The sequence below is a fragment of the Mustela putorius genome, unplaced genomic scaffold (genome assembly GCF_011764305.1).
Source record: "Mustela putorius furo isolate JIRA1106 unplaced genomic scaffold, ASM1176430v1.1 tig00000198_pilon_pilon_pilon, whole genome shotgun sequence".
NCBI lineage: Eukaryota > Metazoa > Chordata > Mammalia > Carnivora > Mustelidae > Mustela > Mustela putorius.
This window is the reverse complement of record NW_025421311.1, coordinates 823,392-837,387: the sequence shown is the minus strand read 5'-3', so window position 1 is coordinate 837,387 and position 13,996 is coordinate 823,392. Positions and strand designations below refer to the sequence as shown.

General features: G+C 57.9%; 1 protein-coding gene across 2 annotated transcripts in view; it reads left to right on the top strand.

The window, feature by feature from the left end:
• Positions 1–4,771: 4,771 nt before the first annotated feature.
• TMEM123 (transmembrane protein 123) overlaps positions 4,772–13,996 on the top strand; it is a 49,044-nt gene continuing 39,819 nt past the window's right edge. The window contains exons 1-2 of one of the 2 annotated variants that reach the window (XM_045077493.1): positions 4,772–5,024; positions 9,063–9,119. In XM_045077493.1, the coding sequence (XP_044933428.1) occupies positions 4,925–5,024; positions 9,063–9,119 (157 nt within the window). In that variant the 5' untranslated portion in view covers positions 4,772–4,924. The remainder of the gene's footprint in view (positions 5,025–9,062; positions 9,120–13,996) is intronic. The other variant, XM_045077494.1, reaches the window with a different exon arrangement.

Below are 13,996 nucleotides of genomic sequence, written 5' to 3'. Positions count from 1 at the left end.
GAGCGGGGAGACCCAGCGGTGTGGGAGCTCATTGCTCTCTGCAGGTCAGACCTTCTCACCTTTACTGGAGTCTGGTGTGTCGCATTTCTGCAGCTGTTCTTGCCTGAACGTGAGAGTCCTGCAGAGCGCTGAGTACCAAACTGGTACCCAGGACATCTTTTGGAATGAGTGGTCCTCTGAGAGAAGACACAAGAAGGAAAAACTGAAAGCAGAGGGAAGAAAGCGGGAGAAGAACAGGGGCTGCCAACCACAGACAGAGAAAGCAGAGGTGCGGAGAGGGAGTGGACCCCGTGAATTAGCCTTCGCTGCGAGGCCTTAATCACAGTGTTCAGCCTGCGGTCAGTCTGGTGAACTGGAAGTTGACAGGAAATCGCCAGGAACAGGACACGGCCACAGACCGACTCACACTCTTGTTAGGTCCTTCCACAGCTTTGGTTTTTTGCTTGTTTTTTGTTTGTTTTTTAAGATCTTATCTAGTTACTTGACAGAGCATAGAAGGGGGAACAGCAGGCAGAGGGAGAAGCAGGCTTGCTGAGCAGGGAGCCCGACGTGGGGCTCCATCCCAGGACCCTGGGATCATGACTGAGCCAAAGGCAGATCCTTATCGACTGAGCCCCCCAGGCGCCCCCTCCTGCCTTCTCTCGTTTGCTGCTCCCTCGCCGTCCCAAAGTCCAGCCGATTCTGACGCATTCCTCATGCAGACACTGATTTATCCACAGACTGGCGGATGCGTCGCTAGAGGACCATCACCGGTGCACACCTAACCAGATGACCAGTCCTTGATCGCCTTTTTCTTCCGATGAATGGGAACTTCGAGTGGGATAGAAGCAAGTTTCAGTGGTAAACCCGAAATCTCTTAGCTTCTGCACGTTCATAACAGAAGCAGCTCCTGCCATCCCGATCTCGAAACCAGCTGGCTGTTAAACCACTCACTGGGTCTACCATGTGCTGCGGCACGTGGATCTGTGTTATTCACCATTTCCCAGCACCTAGCACTGTGCCTGGTGTCTGACCTGTATCCAGTGAAGTTTGAGGCATTGGCTGATCGAACTAATGGTGGTCCCAGTCTCTGTCTGCTTCATGCTTAGGTGACCTTCAGTCTAAGACACAGACGTATGGGAAATACACAATCCCTGTGGGACAAGAAGACCCACACTTTGCTCTGTTCATGTCCACCCAACCTTCATCCCATACATACAAACTGAGTGCTGTCAGTATGATGGGAAGTGGTTTGGGCTCTCAGGTACAGATAAGGGCACAGAGCCTCACTCCCACGTGTGTGTTTCCATGATCACATTGTAGCATGCCCCACTCTGCATCAGCAGCTAGACAGCGCCTGTCAGCCACTGGAGTGTCCCCTCTGCCCGGACATTGTCCATCGTGTTGAAAGCACTCAGCACTTGACAGGACATCTAAGGGAGATGATAGCCTTCTTGGGGGAGAAGACATATCCAACTGTACACAGTCAGGATCCTTCGCTGGGAGAAGAAAAGCTGAGTGTTGTGGATGCAGCAGGGAAGGAAGATGCTGAAGATACTGGGAAGCTCTCGGCATTGTGAGAAGGTGGAGAGAATCAGGACTGAGGCTGAGCCCCAAAGCCTGCAAAACTAGTCCGGCAACAGAACCGTCCACACTGCAGCTCCTGGCCCGTGCCACGTCGGCCTCAGAAACTCAGTCTCACCTCCACTGAGAAACTGCCGTTGCCCTGAGTGCTGCCGGCCAAGCCAGCCGCCTCTGCTGCTATTCACACCAGCGGCGGGGGCAGCTCTGGACAGAGCCTGCTTCCTCAGGCTGCTCAAACCCGCATCCAAGTTTCCCAGGGACTAGCCAGATTGGCAGAACCCGGGTCACATTCTGGAGCTCAGCTGCCAAGGAGGCTGGGGACTGACATCTAAAGGAAGGCGAGCTAATCAAAAGGTAACGAGTGACCATTAGTAGGACCAGTGTCCCCTGTACTATGGCAATACATGATAGGAGCAAAGTCAGGTACGTCAGAGGTCGTCTCGGGTCCTGTGAAATTTGCTTCCTTGAGGGAGGACCAACAGTGAGCATACGCATGAGCAAAATGGTGGATAGTGTTAGGTGCTGCAGACACATAAACTGTGAGGTGAGGCAGCCAAGAAAAGCTTTTCTGAAATGAGCAGACACCCAAGTGGCAGGAGGGTCAGCCAGCACAAAGGCTGGGACCTGACTTGTCATTTCAAAAAAAAACAAAGGTAGGCTGCACCTGAGTAAGGGAAGGGGAGAAGGTAGAAATCAGGGCCGGAAGAGCCTCAGGGACTATGTTGTGTAGGGCCATGATTCTAGACCCTGGAGAGTGGCAGGGGAACAGCATGATGTGACTTCCTTTCTAGAAAGATCCTGCTGGCTGGCTGCTGAGCTTGAAGTATGAGGAGGGGATCAGGGTGCTTAAATCTTCCTGAGGTCGGGGGAGAGGGTGAGACAGGAGGGAATCTTGAGAGATTTCTCCTGCGACCGACCTTGACCTTGACACCCTTCAATCTTGTCTGTTGAACTGCCCGGGAGAGGAGGTCAGGAGGCATCCTGACAAAAGGGAGAGCAGGAGCCAACACACTCCAGCAGGGAAGGCTCTGGAATTTTTGCAGAACTTTGAGGAGTCTGGCACGGTAACGGGGATGGATCCAGACATTGGGCTGGAAAAGTAGGGGAGAGCCCGGCTGCCAAGGGCTCCTGTCCTGTCCTTTTAACTTCTCATGGCACCCAGGTCAAGTGCTGGTCCAGTGATGCGGGCAGAGCCAGATGTGACCATGGGCTAAATGTTCCCCAGGGAGTGCACATCTCCCTAGCACTTTGTAAGAGGGCAGAGAGGACACAGTTTCTTGTCCCTCCCACCGCCCCCTCCTCAGACTGGAGGAAACCGTGTGCCCATCCCCACAGTTCTGGGCAAAGCTGTTGGTGCAGAAATCAGACAACAGACCAAATTGAATGGTGTCAAGGTCAAGGTCGGTCGCAGGAGAAAACGTCAAGGGGACATCTTGTCTTCCAGACTTTCTCATTTCTCTTTGGAGGAATCTTGTATTTCAACCTTAACTCCTAGGCACACATACGCTGAGCCTTAAAGGCAGCATTCGAGTAGGTGACTGAAAGAGGTAGCCTGGTGTTCCAGAAAGAGAACAATGTACACAAATGTCCGGGAACCAGAAAGTACCCGTGCCCATGGGCGGCTGATCTGAGGCTGGAAAGGCAGGTTGAACCCGGGTTGTGAAATGCTTGGCTTGACAGTCACCGGAGCAGTTTATTCCTAAACCAGATTCCCCGGTTGATCAGAGTAACCAAACCCTAAATGTGCAGTGTTTTGCATTTAGTCCACAGTGGATGCGGGGAGTGTTTGCTGGCTCACCTGAATCAACAGATGGAAATCTGTAAATGTAGGACATTGCCCCATTTAATCTTTTTTTTTTTAAGATTTTATTTACTTATTTGACAGAGATCACGAGTAGGCAGAGAGGCAGGCACAGAGTGAGAGAGAGAGAGAGGAGGCAGGCTCCCCGCTGAGCAGAGAGCCAGATGCGGGACTCGATCCTCGGGACTCGATCCCAGGACCCTGAGATCATGACCTGAGCTGAAGGCAGAGGCTTAACCCACTGAGCCACTGAGGCGCCCCTGCCCTACTTAATCTTTATGATCAGTCATGTCCACACTGATGGACTTAACAGATCAAAAGTCCTATCCGCTCTAACACAGTTTTCAGAATTTTAACTGCAGTGATGTGGCCTTTATGTCACGGAATCTGGGTCAGATGTCGAAGGTCAGCAATGTGCAGAGGGTCGCAGGCTGGGGACTCACAGAGATTTCAGGGACCCTGCATCCTTCTGTCTCCCATCTTGGAGGAGGTCTCCCACCCTAAGCAGCACTCTTGGTCCCTCTTCCTGCACCACTTTGGGTTCTAGCGAGCACAACCTGCAGACTTAGGAAGCGTTTCAAGTCAGGACAAGGGAGTAGCACTGGCTTGGAGGGCTTGAGAGGGCCCGGACTAAAAACCCTGCAGAACAGCTTATTCCGTCTGAACCGGGGCAGCAGACACTGGGAGACAAGCGACGAGGTTCCATTTGCCCCACTGGCCTCCATGCCATACTTGCCACCACGCCTGCGTCCCCCCGCACTCCTCTCCTTAGGCACAGACTGCGCTGCCCCGATGTCCAGCGAGCAGGGAAGACAGCGAGGTACAACGCCCGTGGGGAGGTCGCTCCTATACAACTGGACCGGGTGGAGGGAAGAGCGTCCCCTCTCCCCCGCAGTCCCCTCCGCACTTGCCGGAAGAGACCTCCCCGAGCACCCCAGGCTTTTCTCCTAAAGGTCCTCTGGGACGTGTCCGATCCGGGGTAAGGCAGGTCCTCCCCGGGAGCCCCGCGCGGGGGGCGGGCCTCGCAAGGAGGGACCGCGGGGCCCGACCCCGGCCGTCTCCCGCGCGCGTCTGAGCGCGGACTAGGTGCAGCCCCGCCCCGCTCAGCCGGGTCACCCGAGGGGACCGTCCTCGGCTCACGACCCCTGCGCGGGGCCGCCCAAGCGAGAGCCGCTCCTTCCCGCCCGGGCCGCGCCCGCGCCGATCGAAGACTTCCTTCCGGGCCCCGCGAAGCCCAGCCCGCCCCGGGTCCCAGGAGGCCCAGTGGGGCCCGGCGGCGCGACGGCAGGGCGGCCGCTTCCGAGAAGACAGGAAACCGCGCGAGCGTCTAGGGGACCCGAGTCGGCCGGCGGGGTCCCGCGGCCCCGCCCCCAGCCGGCCCCGCCCCCGCCGCCGCGGCCCCGCCCCGGCCCGAGCCCGGCCGGGCTCCCGCGCCCTATTTGGGCATTCGGGGGCAGGCAGCGGGAGCGGCGCGCAGCGGGCAGCCGTGCGCAGAAGCCGCTCGGGGGCCCCGCGGACGCTCGTCGGGGAGCGCGAGGCCGGCGTCCTGCCCTCGGAACAATGGGAGTCGGCGCGCGCGGCGCCTGGGCCGCGCTGGTCCTGGGCGCGCTCCTGGTGCTGGCGCTGCTCAAGGCCGCCGTGGACAGCGCGGGCCTGCACGGTAGGCGGCGGCGGGGGCGCCAGCGCGGGCTCCCGCGCGGGCTCCCGTGGGCGCCGGGAGCGCGGAAAGTCGTGCGGCTCTCAGGCCGCGCGCGTGGATGCGGCGGGGGGGGGTCCGGGGAAACGCGGGCTGGGGCCGGCCCCGGGGCTGTCCCCCCGCAGCGGCGCTCGCCGGTCCGGAGGGCGCGCGTCACCTGTGGAGTGACCCGGGGGCTCGTGGTTCCCCCCCCCCGACGCCGGTGTCCCCACGCCCCCTTCTGTAAACTTGCGGGGTGGACCCCGCGCACCCGCGCCCGACACGGGGGTCTCGGACGAACGCCCTCTGGCCCTGAGGCCCCCGGACGCTGAAGGGGGCGGCGCTGTGGGGAGCGCGCGCTGCTCCCGGGACGGTCCTGGGGCGCCCCCCCCCCACCCGCGGTGGCACCTGCCCCGGCGCGCACTTGCCGTGCAGCCCTTGGGCCTCTTCTGCCGGGTGTGCGCGCCCACGGCTCGGGCCCCGCCCTCAGCACCGCGACGCCCTGGTTCTGGGGGGCGCGGTGGGGGCGCCGTGGACTTTGAAAGGCGTCCAGGAGAGAGGCCGCGAAGCCGGGGGGTGCTGTCCGTTCCCTGCTCCTCTGTGGGCCCTGGCAGCTGTGCGGCCCACGGCGACGTCCCGTGAACGACGGGGAGTTCTCTCAAGGGCCCCGTTCTCCGCAGTTGAGCTCGGTCCGTCGGGTGCATGCGTGGCCCGAGCTTCGTCTTACCCAGGGAAGACAGAGACGCCAGTGCGGGCGCAACACCTGCTTTGCATACAATAACCCGTGAGACTTAGTAATAATTTTTGTTTGCTTTGCTGAATTGTGCGTGTCACAAGCCGGCTTCACAGACCTGAGACTGTTTAAGGAAACAATGATCAGTAAGTCACATCCATCCCATTTTCAATATTATGAGGTGTTTCAGTGTAAGGTGAATGGTCTGGACAGAATCAGTTTATTTTGGTGCCTATTTTATACAAAATGAGCTTTTTATATAGAAAGTCTCCTTTTTAAAATTTGTTATTTGTGAAAGTAAACCTTTTTATTGTTTCTCTGATGACTTACTGATTAGAGAAACTAAGCATCCTTGCTTTACATTTTTTTTTTTGCCCTAATACAGATTTTTTTTTTTGCCCTATTTTAATACTCACCGTTCTGTTTATTACGTAAAGTCTCACTAGAAGTTAGTGCTATATGGAATCTTGGAATGAAGGTTCTACTACAGGAAAGCCTTCACTTCATGAACAAGTATAACAAACATGATCTGGAAACCGTTTCTACAGACTCTAATGTCACTTTGAAACCAGAATGAAAGGTTCTGTAGAGAGTTTCTCACAAGTAAGTGTCACTATGAAATCCAGTAACTTTTAACAATCATCCTAGAGCTTATACAGTGTTTTTACTAGGCACTTTTCCTGTGTCCATCCCCGTGCTGAGTGAGGTCCGTATGTCATCACATTGGAGCCTCACAGTATTATTCCCATTTTATAAATGGAAAAAAGCTGAGGCTTAGAAATTGCCCAATTTATTCAAAGTAAAACAGCTAATACCTGTTTGATTTCAGAGATTAAGATCCCAAAGCTTAATGCACCATTTTGCCACTAAGTCACTTCAGGTGGTGGTGGCCAGTCACACAAATGATGCTTACGCACACGATCTGCTGTTGCCTGTGATACTGTAGGAGAAGATAAAAACGTGGAAGTTCTTTCGTAAAAATACCCTGCACGGTCTGCTGGGTAGTTTCATAAATACCCTCTGTTGGAGGAGTGGGGAGGCCATGAGCAAGTTAGCAAAGCAGTGGACAATATAGAGCGTGGCGGTGCATGGCTGGGGGAAGGCTGTTCCTCAGGACTCCTGGTGGCAAGTGACAAACCCACCTGGGACAGCCTTGGTGGAAAGCAGACACTTTCCTGAGCCTTTAGCACAAAAGTCCAAAGTGGCTTCAGGGATGCAGTACTCCAGAGTTCAAATAGGTTGCCAGGAGAAGGCCACTTCCGGCTCTCTTGATCACATCTGTCAACTCGCAGGCGAGCCAAGCCCAGCCGAGCCCAGCCATAGTTCAAGCCTGGGGTGGGGATAGGGGTGGGGTCAGCGGGGGACTCCAAATAACAGAGCCTTTCTACAGTGAGTTCTCGGCGCCCACAGCCACCATAATGGGCAGCCTGTTCGGAGAGTAAATTAATCCTTACTGAGTCCATGCCGCATCATGCATCTAACTTTCTTTTCTTCCATTCGGCGCATTGTTCTATGTTAATACTTGGTCTCTGTCAAGTAAACCATCAGCCTCTTTATAGTTAGATGCTGTGGTATTCCTTGTCTCCTAGGATATAGAGCCACTGCCTGCCCACAGTGGGTGCAGCATCAGTAATGGATTCGAGAGGAGAGAAAGGTCCTAGAGCCACAAAGATCATCTGATTTTGCCTCCTTTTTCAAACCAAAAGGTTGCTGGGACATGATACATCATAGGAGTGACAATAGCAGGGAGACACAAGGGGGGCTTGTGCTGTGGTCCGGGCAGAAGGTAGCGGCCCACTGGTAGTGACCTAAGTGCCTGGAGTTCTTCTCTGGGGGGTTAAGTTACCTGCTAATGGCTTAGAGGAGGGCGTGGGGAAGAGGGAGGAATTGAGGGTGACCTCTTGGTGTGGGGGCTGGACAGCTGGTAACCCAGCAACAGAGACGCCTGGGGAGAAGCCGGTTTGTAGAAGATCAGTGTGTTCTTTTGATGCTCCCGCAAACGGGCTTTGCAGTCCAACAGCCCCGTCCAAATCCAGACTCTGCGACTTCCTAGCCGGGTGGCCTTCTCCGGGCCTCACTTCCTGTCACTGCAGAATGGCATTTGTGTCCCGGAATTGCTGGCTGCGGTGGATGAGCTGTGACGTGACAAGCTCCCGGGAGGCGTGGCACGGGGACGCTCTTCCTACCGTTGGCAGGCGGTTGATACCCACGCTACACGCAGCGGGAAGGACCGGAACAGACGCTTCTCCGAAGAGGACACACAAACGCAGACATGAAGACGTTCGACATCCTTCATCATCAGGGAAACGCAAATGAAAACCACGAGGAAATACCACCTCATGCTTGTCAGGACGCTGAGAATGAAGATGGAACAACAGGTGTTGGCAAGGACGTGGATCAAGGGGAAGCCTGGGGCGCTGCTGGCGGGAGCGCATGCTGGCGGAGGGTCCTCCAGAAGCTGAAACTGCAGCTGCCCTGTGACCAGCAGCCCCAGCTCCGGATGTGTGTTCGGAGAAGATGAAGACAGTTCCTTGATAGATTCAGCCCTGTGTTGACTTCAGCATTATTTACGGCAGCTGAGGCATGGAAGCAGCGTGGATGTCCCTCGGTAGATGAGCGGATAAAGACGGGGGTGGATAGCCGAATGTCACTGAGCCCCAAAATGAATGCGGTCTTGCCGTTTCCAACAACACACACAGACCTACGGTGTATTATGCTACGCGAAAGAAGTCAGTCAGAGAAAGACAAATGCCGTATGATTTAGTTGTCTGTGGAATTTAAAAAATGAACAAAGGAAAAAAGACAAACTCTGAAATACAAGGAGCAAACTGGTGGTTGCCTGAGGTGGGTGGGAATAAAGAGAAAACCCGACCCCCTGGTCTTCTCTCCATGGCTTGAAGTTAGGGGTCTTGGTGCTGTGAGACCCCAGGGTGCCCTTATGTCCAAAGGGCCCCTTGCCGGTGGCGCAGTCCCCTCGGAGGGGCAGAAAGGAGCTTCTCTGTCACCAGTCCCTGTGTCCTGGTGTAAGTGAACCTCTGCAGGAAGTGGGGCCTGGGGAGGAGGATGTAAGTGTTTGTCACCGGAGCCCAGTGTTTTCTGTGCTGAAGACCCCAGTAAAATGATCCCAGGTGTCCCGGCCGGTCAGGTGTGCTACGTACCCGTGCACGGCACAGGAGAGCCTCCCAGGGACGGTGTGCCTCCTCCAGGTCCCCACAACCTGTCGCCGGTGTTCTTAGATAAATATTAAATGCTTTTTCCTCACGGGATGTTTTGTTTTTATATTCTTACAGAATCTGTAAAGACAAAGAACTTGGTGCCTTCAGGAAACCACAGCACGAACCCCCCAGGTGAGTCTGGAGCAGGCCATGCAGAAGGAGGTACAGGCGGCGGGTGCAAAGCAGGAACCCAGCTGGGTGACCCGCCAGCTCCTGTCAGGGCTGCCCCTGTGGGCGTCGGCAGACCAGAGCCAGGGACAGGAGCTGCCCCTCTGGCCCCACGGGGCACAGACGTGCTCAGCTCTCCAGTCTTGCACCCCATGCTCTCTGGCTTAGCCGCAGAGCCGGGTCCCGGTTGAAGGTTCTACGCGGGTTGGAAACAGGAGTCAGGAGTCGCCGCGTCCGCCCATTGGGCTGATGGGACAGGCCACTCCACACTGGCCAGCTGCCTTCGGATGCCCAGGGTCCCGGCCCCTGCTGAATGGGTGGAGAGCCCTCCCTGGTGCCTGTGGTGCCTGCGGTGCCTGCGGTCGGGAGTCTCCGAGGCCTCTGGTGTCGGAGGATACGGGAAGTGCCCACCACCCCGGGTCTGGTCAGCCAGGGCCAGGTCCCTGTCCGCCAGGCGCCGATCGCCCAGAGCGGACTGAGCAGCGAGCCAGACCAGAGCACCCAGACCTATTGCTCTGCCTGCTTGCTGGGCAGCTGCCACAGGCAGTGCCCATGGAGTGGCCCGGGCGGCCCTGACGGTGTAGGTGCTGGGGGCACAAAATCAGCCAGACCCTGGCCTCTAGCCCTTGTGGTGGGCTTTTCAGTTTTATTTCCATGGGAAAATACCCAGGACGTGACCCGTGGGCTGGCAGCCACCTGTTAGCATCCTGCTGAGCCTGGCTTCGGAGGTCTCAGCGCTCTGCCGCCCCAGCTTCTTCCCTGTCTCTGCACCTCTGCCTTTCCTACTGGCTTCTGGCCCACCACAGAAAGTTCTTCCCGTTCAGCTTCAGTCATTCCATGGGGGAGTTTCCATCTGGGGAGAAGAGAAGAGAGAGGTTGCCTTGAAACAACCATGATGATGGCTGGGCACATTTAGGAGGGTTGGTAAAAATCTTATTAGCTTATCAAGTGCCTTTTCCCGAGAGCCTACAGTGTTGAAGAAACTTCCCGTACATTTGTTCATTGCACAGTGCGGAGCTGGGGGTGGTGTCACAGAAGAGGTAGCTGAAACCCAGACGGGTTACCTCTCCTGCCCAAGGTCACATAGCACATTCAGGATTTGAAACTCCCTTCCTTGGATTTGAAACCTGTGCCCCTTCCCCACATTTCCTGAAACTGCGGTGTGGTCTCCCCTTTGAAATACCACCGCTCACGATGGCGAACCGTGGTTAAAGATCAGCGGGGTATGCTGAGGGACCCTCTGAGGTCTGTGGGGTGATTGCACAGGGAGAGTCCTGGGGAACGAGGAAGGCATTGCCCCCCAGCGTCTTTGTGAAGACATCAGCTGTTACACATGGTGTGCTGCCTGGTGGGGAACACTTCCCAGAGCCATCACAGTATTCTTCCCGTACCCTCTTTGGTCTTAGAAAGCCTTGTGTACCATGCTGAATTTGTGTATTTTTGTGGGATGGATGCGTACTATTTTGTCTTTTGTGATGACATTACCAATTTCTCTGCTGCTGCTGACCTAACACAATTTATTTAGCATCAGTTCCAGAAGAAAACATTTTTCATGAGAACGGCCAGTAGGACAGTGCTTGTTGCTTCCAGATGGCTGGCCGCGTTGGGATCTGTGTTCCTCCCTTCTCTGTCGGGGTTTTAGCCTCATCTGAGTTCTTTGGGGGTGGCTTCCGTGATTTACTCACCCCAGCACTGTGCCTGGTACACAGGACGGACCGCACACGCGCGGATGACCTGGACCGCGGAACCAAACGTGTCTGTAGTAAGCCCCGCCTCACCTTACCCAGAGCTGCGGCACGGGGTCTGCAGACAGCGCGGTGCGTGCTCCAGGGTGATCCTTTACTACCGCTGTTTGGTGGCGGGCCTTGCTCGTGGAGGGGGACGGACAGCTGAGGTCCGAGAAGCCGAGCTGAGGTCTCTGTCCCTTCCATGGAAACGTCGTATTTCCGCGGAGGCGGGAGTCACCGAGGATAGTCATCGCTTTAACAGTCTCTCCGCAGGTTTTACTGAGTTTTAGTAATTCCGCAGAAAGGTGTTCATTGGTGGCGTGGACAAAAACAGCGCGGATTACCGAAATGTCTAATAATGATTACCGTCGGGCAGTTACGGGAGAACTGTGTTAGGTCACATGCGCGTTTTCTGCTCGGGGAGAAAGCCGGCCCCGTTTTAGATCCAGGCGGGGGCTCTGGCTTCGGGCCCGCGGGGGATTGTTCCTCACAGGGCACGGAGGTCGCGGGTTACTGTCCGTGCGGGGTCTGGGCGGAGCTGCGGGGAGCGTGACGAGGCTCGCACCGGACCGCGCTCCCATCAGTGGCCGGACGCCAGCTCGCTGTGCCCCGGGAGGAGCCTGCTCCTTGGCCCCTTGTCCCTGACGTCCCCCGCGAGGAGGAGTCCGAGAGGTCCGGGCCACCTTCCCGGGGGAAGCTCTGTTCCGGGACGGGATCCGTCCCAGCGGGCATCAGCAGGCGGTGGCCCGGCGCGCGGCCGTGCGGGCGTCTGCAGCGCGTGGTCCGGTCCGCACACGCGTGCGTGCGACGCCGGCACTTGGGGGGCTGCGTGCCGGGTCGTGGCAGGCTCCCAGCTGGCCTCGTGCCTGCGGTCTTGGTTGCCGGAGCCCGGCCCGCGGCCCCCGCCCCCGGGTTTTCCTCAGCGGGGAGACGCACCCACGTGCGTGCGGCCGCACTAGCGAGGTCGGAGGCCGGCGCGGGGCGGCGCGGGCCCCTACGACCGCGTACGGCCGCGTGTGACCGCGTACGACCACGTGCGACCCCGCGCGACCGGTCGGCGCTTACCGCACCCCCAGCTGCGGGGACGGGCGGCGGCGGACGACGGAAGCGCAGCTCTTGAGGAACCCTCGAACCCTCGCGAAAAGCCACAGCGGAGCGGGCGGGGGAGGGGCACCCGGAAGCTCCGCCCCCGCCGCGCCCCGGGCCCGCGGCTTCCCGGGACGGGCGGCGGCGGCCTCCAGAGCGGCTCTAGCGCCCACAGCGCCTCACGGAGAGTCCTCGCCGCGCCCGGGGCCGTGGTCGCGAAGCAGCGTGCGTCTGGGGGCCGGGCCGCGGTGCCCTCGGGGGGCAGACCTGGCCTGCGCGGCCCCGCGCGTCTGCAGGTGGGTAAGTCCGCGGGCCTCGCGCGTGCCGGGTCGCAGGAAGTGCGTGGCGCTGTGGGCGCGCCCGCGTCGTGCCGGGCAGGTAGGGGCCGGGAAGCCCGCCGCGGGTTCGGGCGGCTCCTCGTTGCGGGCGGGGAGCCCCGTGTCGTGTGCGGGTAGTCCGCGCCGCTGCCGCGCCCGCGGTCCAGGGAGCTCGGCGTCCTGGGAGCGCGTCTGGGCCCGAGCGCGCGGCTGCCGTCGGGCTGCGGGAAGCACGTGCTCCAGTCCCGCTGCGGCTGCCCGCCGGTGTGCCCACCGGTGTGTCCGCTGCCGCTGCGCTCCGGCCGGGACCTGCGGGCGGCTCGCGGGGCGGGGACAGCCGCGGGCTGTTACTGTCGGGCGAGAGCTGCTTCGGCTGCCTTCCGTCCACACTGAGTGTGTTTGCTCCTTTGTTTTAAGATTCGATCCGGTAGTTTTTCACGAGTCCGCACCCGCCCAGGACGCGTACCCTGTTCCACTTCAGGGAGGCTGGAAAAATTACCACCTTGCTTTTAAGTGGCCGCGAGTTACTGAACCTCTTGGTGCTCAGTTTTTTCTAGTAAAACAAAAAGCTGGTAAAATGCAAGTGTCTCGTGGGATCCGGGAGGCAGCATGTAAAGCACCTGCCGCCGAGTGGCCGCGGGCACGAGCTGGAAAGTGAATGCGTTCCTCCTTGCCCTCTCCCACCGTGACAGGTTCTTTAATCCCCCCTACGTCCACCTTCGCTGCCACAGTGCCTTTGCACGTGTTGTTCTGGCTCCCGGAAGAGCTCTTCCCTCCTGACTTTACCAGGGTAACACCCATTCAGCTTCCCATTTTGGTAAGCCTCCCTTCCTCATCAGGGCGTCGTCTCCAACCTGCAGTTCCAGGCCCTCAGAGGACCCAGCTGTCTGAGGATGTAAGTGGACCTCTTAGGGGCAGTGGTGACTTGACTCTCCACCTCGTCCCCCGGGCTCAGCACAAGACGGGACATAGATTTTTGCTGAAACAAGGAGGAACGTGCTCTGGGAGGAGGAAACCAGTTTTCATGCTTCCCAAGGCAGCCGCACGTTGGAGGTTCCCGGGTCAGACCAGTGACCTTGTGGCATGGCAGGAACACCTGAGCTCTGCCCGGACATGAGGAAGCATCGTGAAGGGGATGTGGGGAATGGGGTTTGGGAAGGGAGGGAACAAGTTTGCTGGAGCTGCTTACGGAGTTTGGATTTGATAGCAGTGCGGAAGGAAGCCACTGTAGGATAGGCAGAGGGCGGAGAGAGAGTCTCGCGAGGGAAGACGGGAGAGAGTAAGGGCCAGAAACGGCACTGAGGTCAAGTCGGGAGTGAAGGGGGGCCCCTGTACTGTGCTTCCTTGCGTGGGAGGCAGATGGGGGGAGCGTGTGGGAGCTGTTGAACCCGGTTGGTGACCCTGATTTGAAGAGGTTCCTTGAGGGTTAAGTCTTAGAAGTGATCATGTATTTGGTACACCATTCTGTTTTTATTTGTAAAATTATGCAGCCCTAAAACTGGAAGAAGAAACCTTTTTCAAGTTTCTTAGCACATTAGAATTGCCTGGAAGGTAAAAAATACTGGTCTGGGTCCCACCTAAAATCTGAGTGGGGAGGAGGGAGGCTGGAATGTGTCCTAGGTTTCAGTATGGAACTAAGGTTGAGAGCCACTGACCTCAGGGTGGGCCGGAGGCTGGAGGCCGGTGGCTGGTGGCCAGAGGCTGGAGGCCA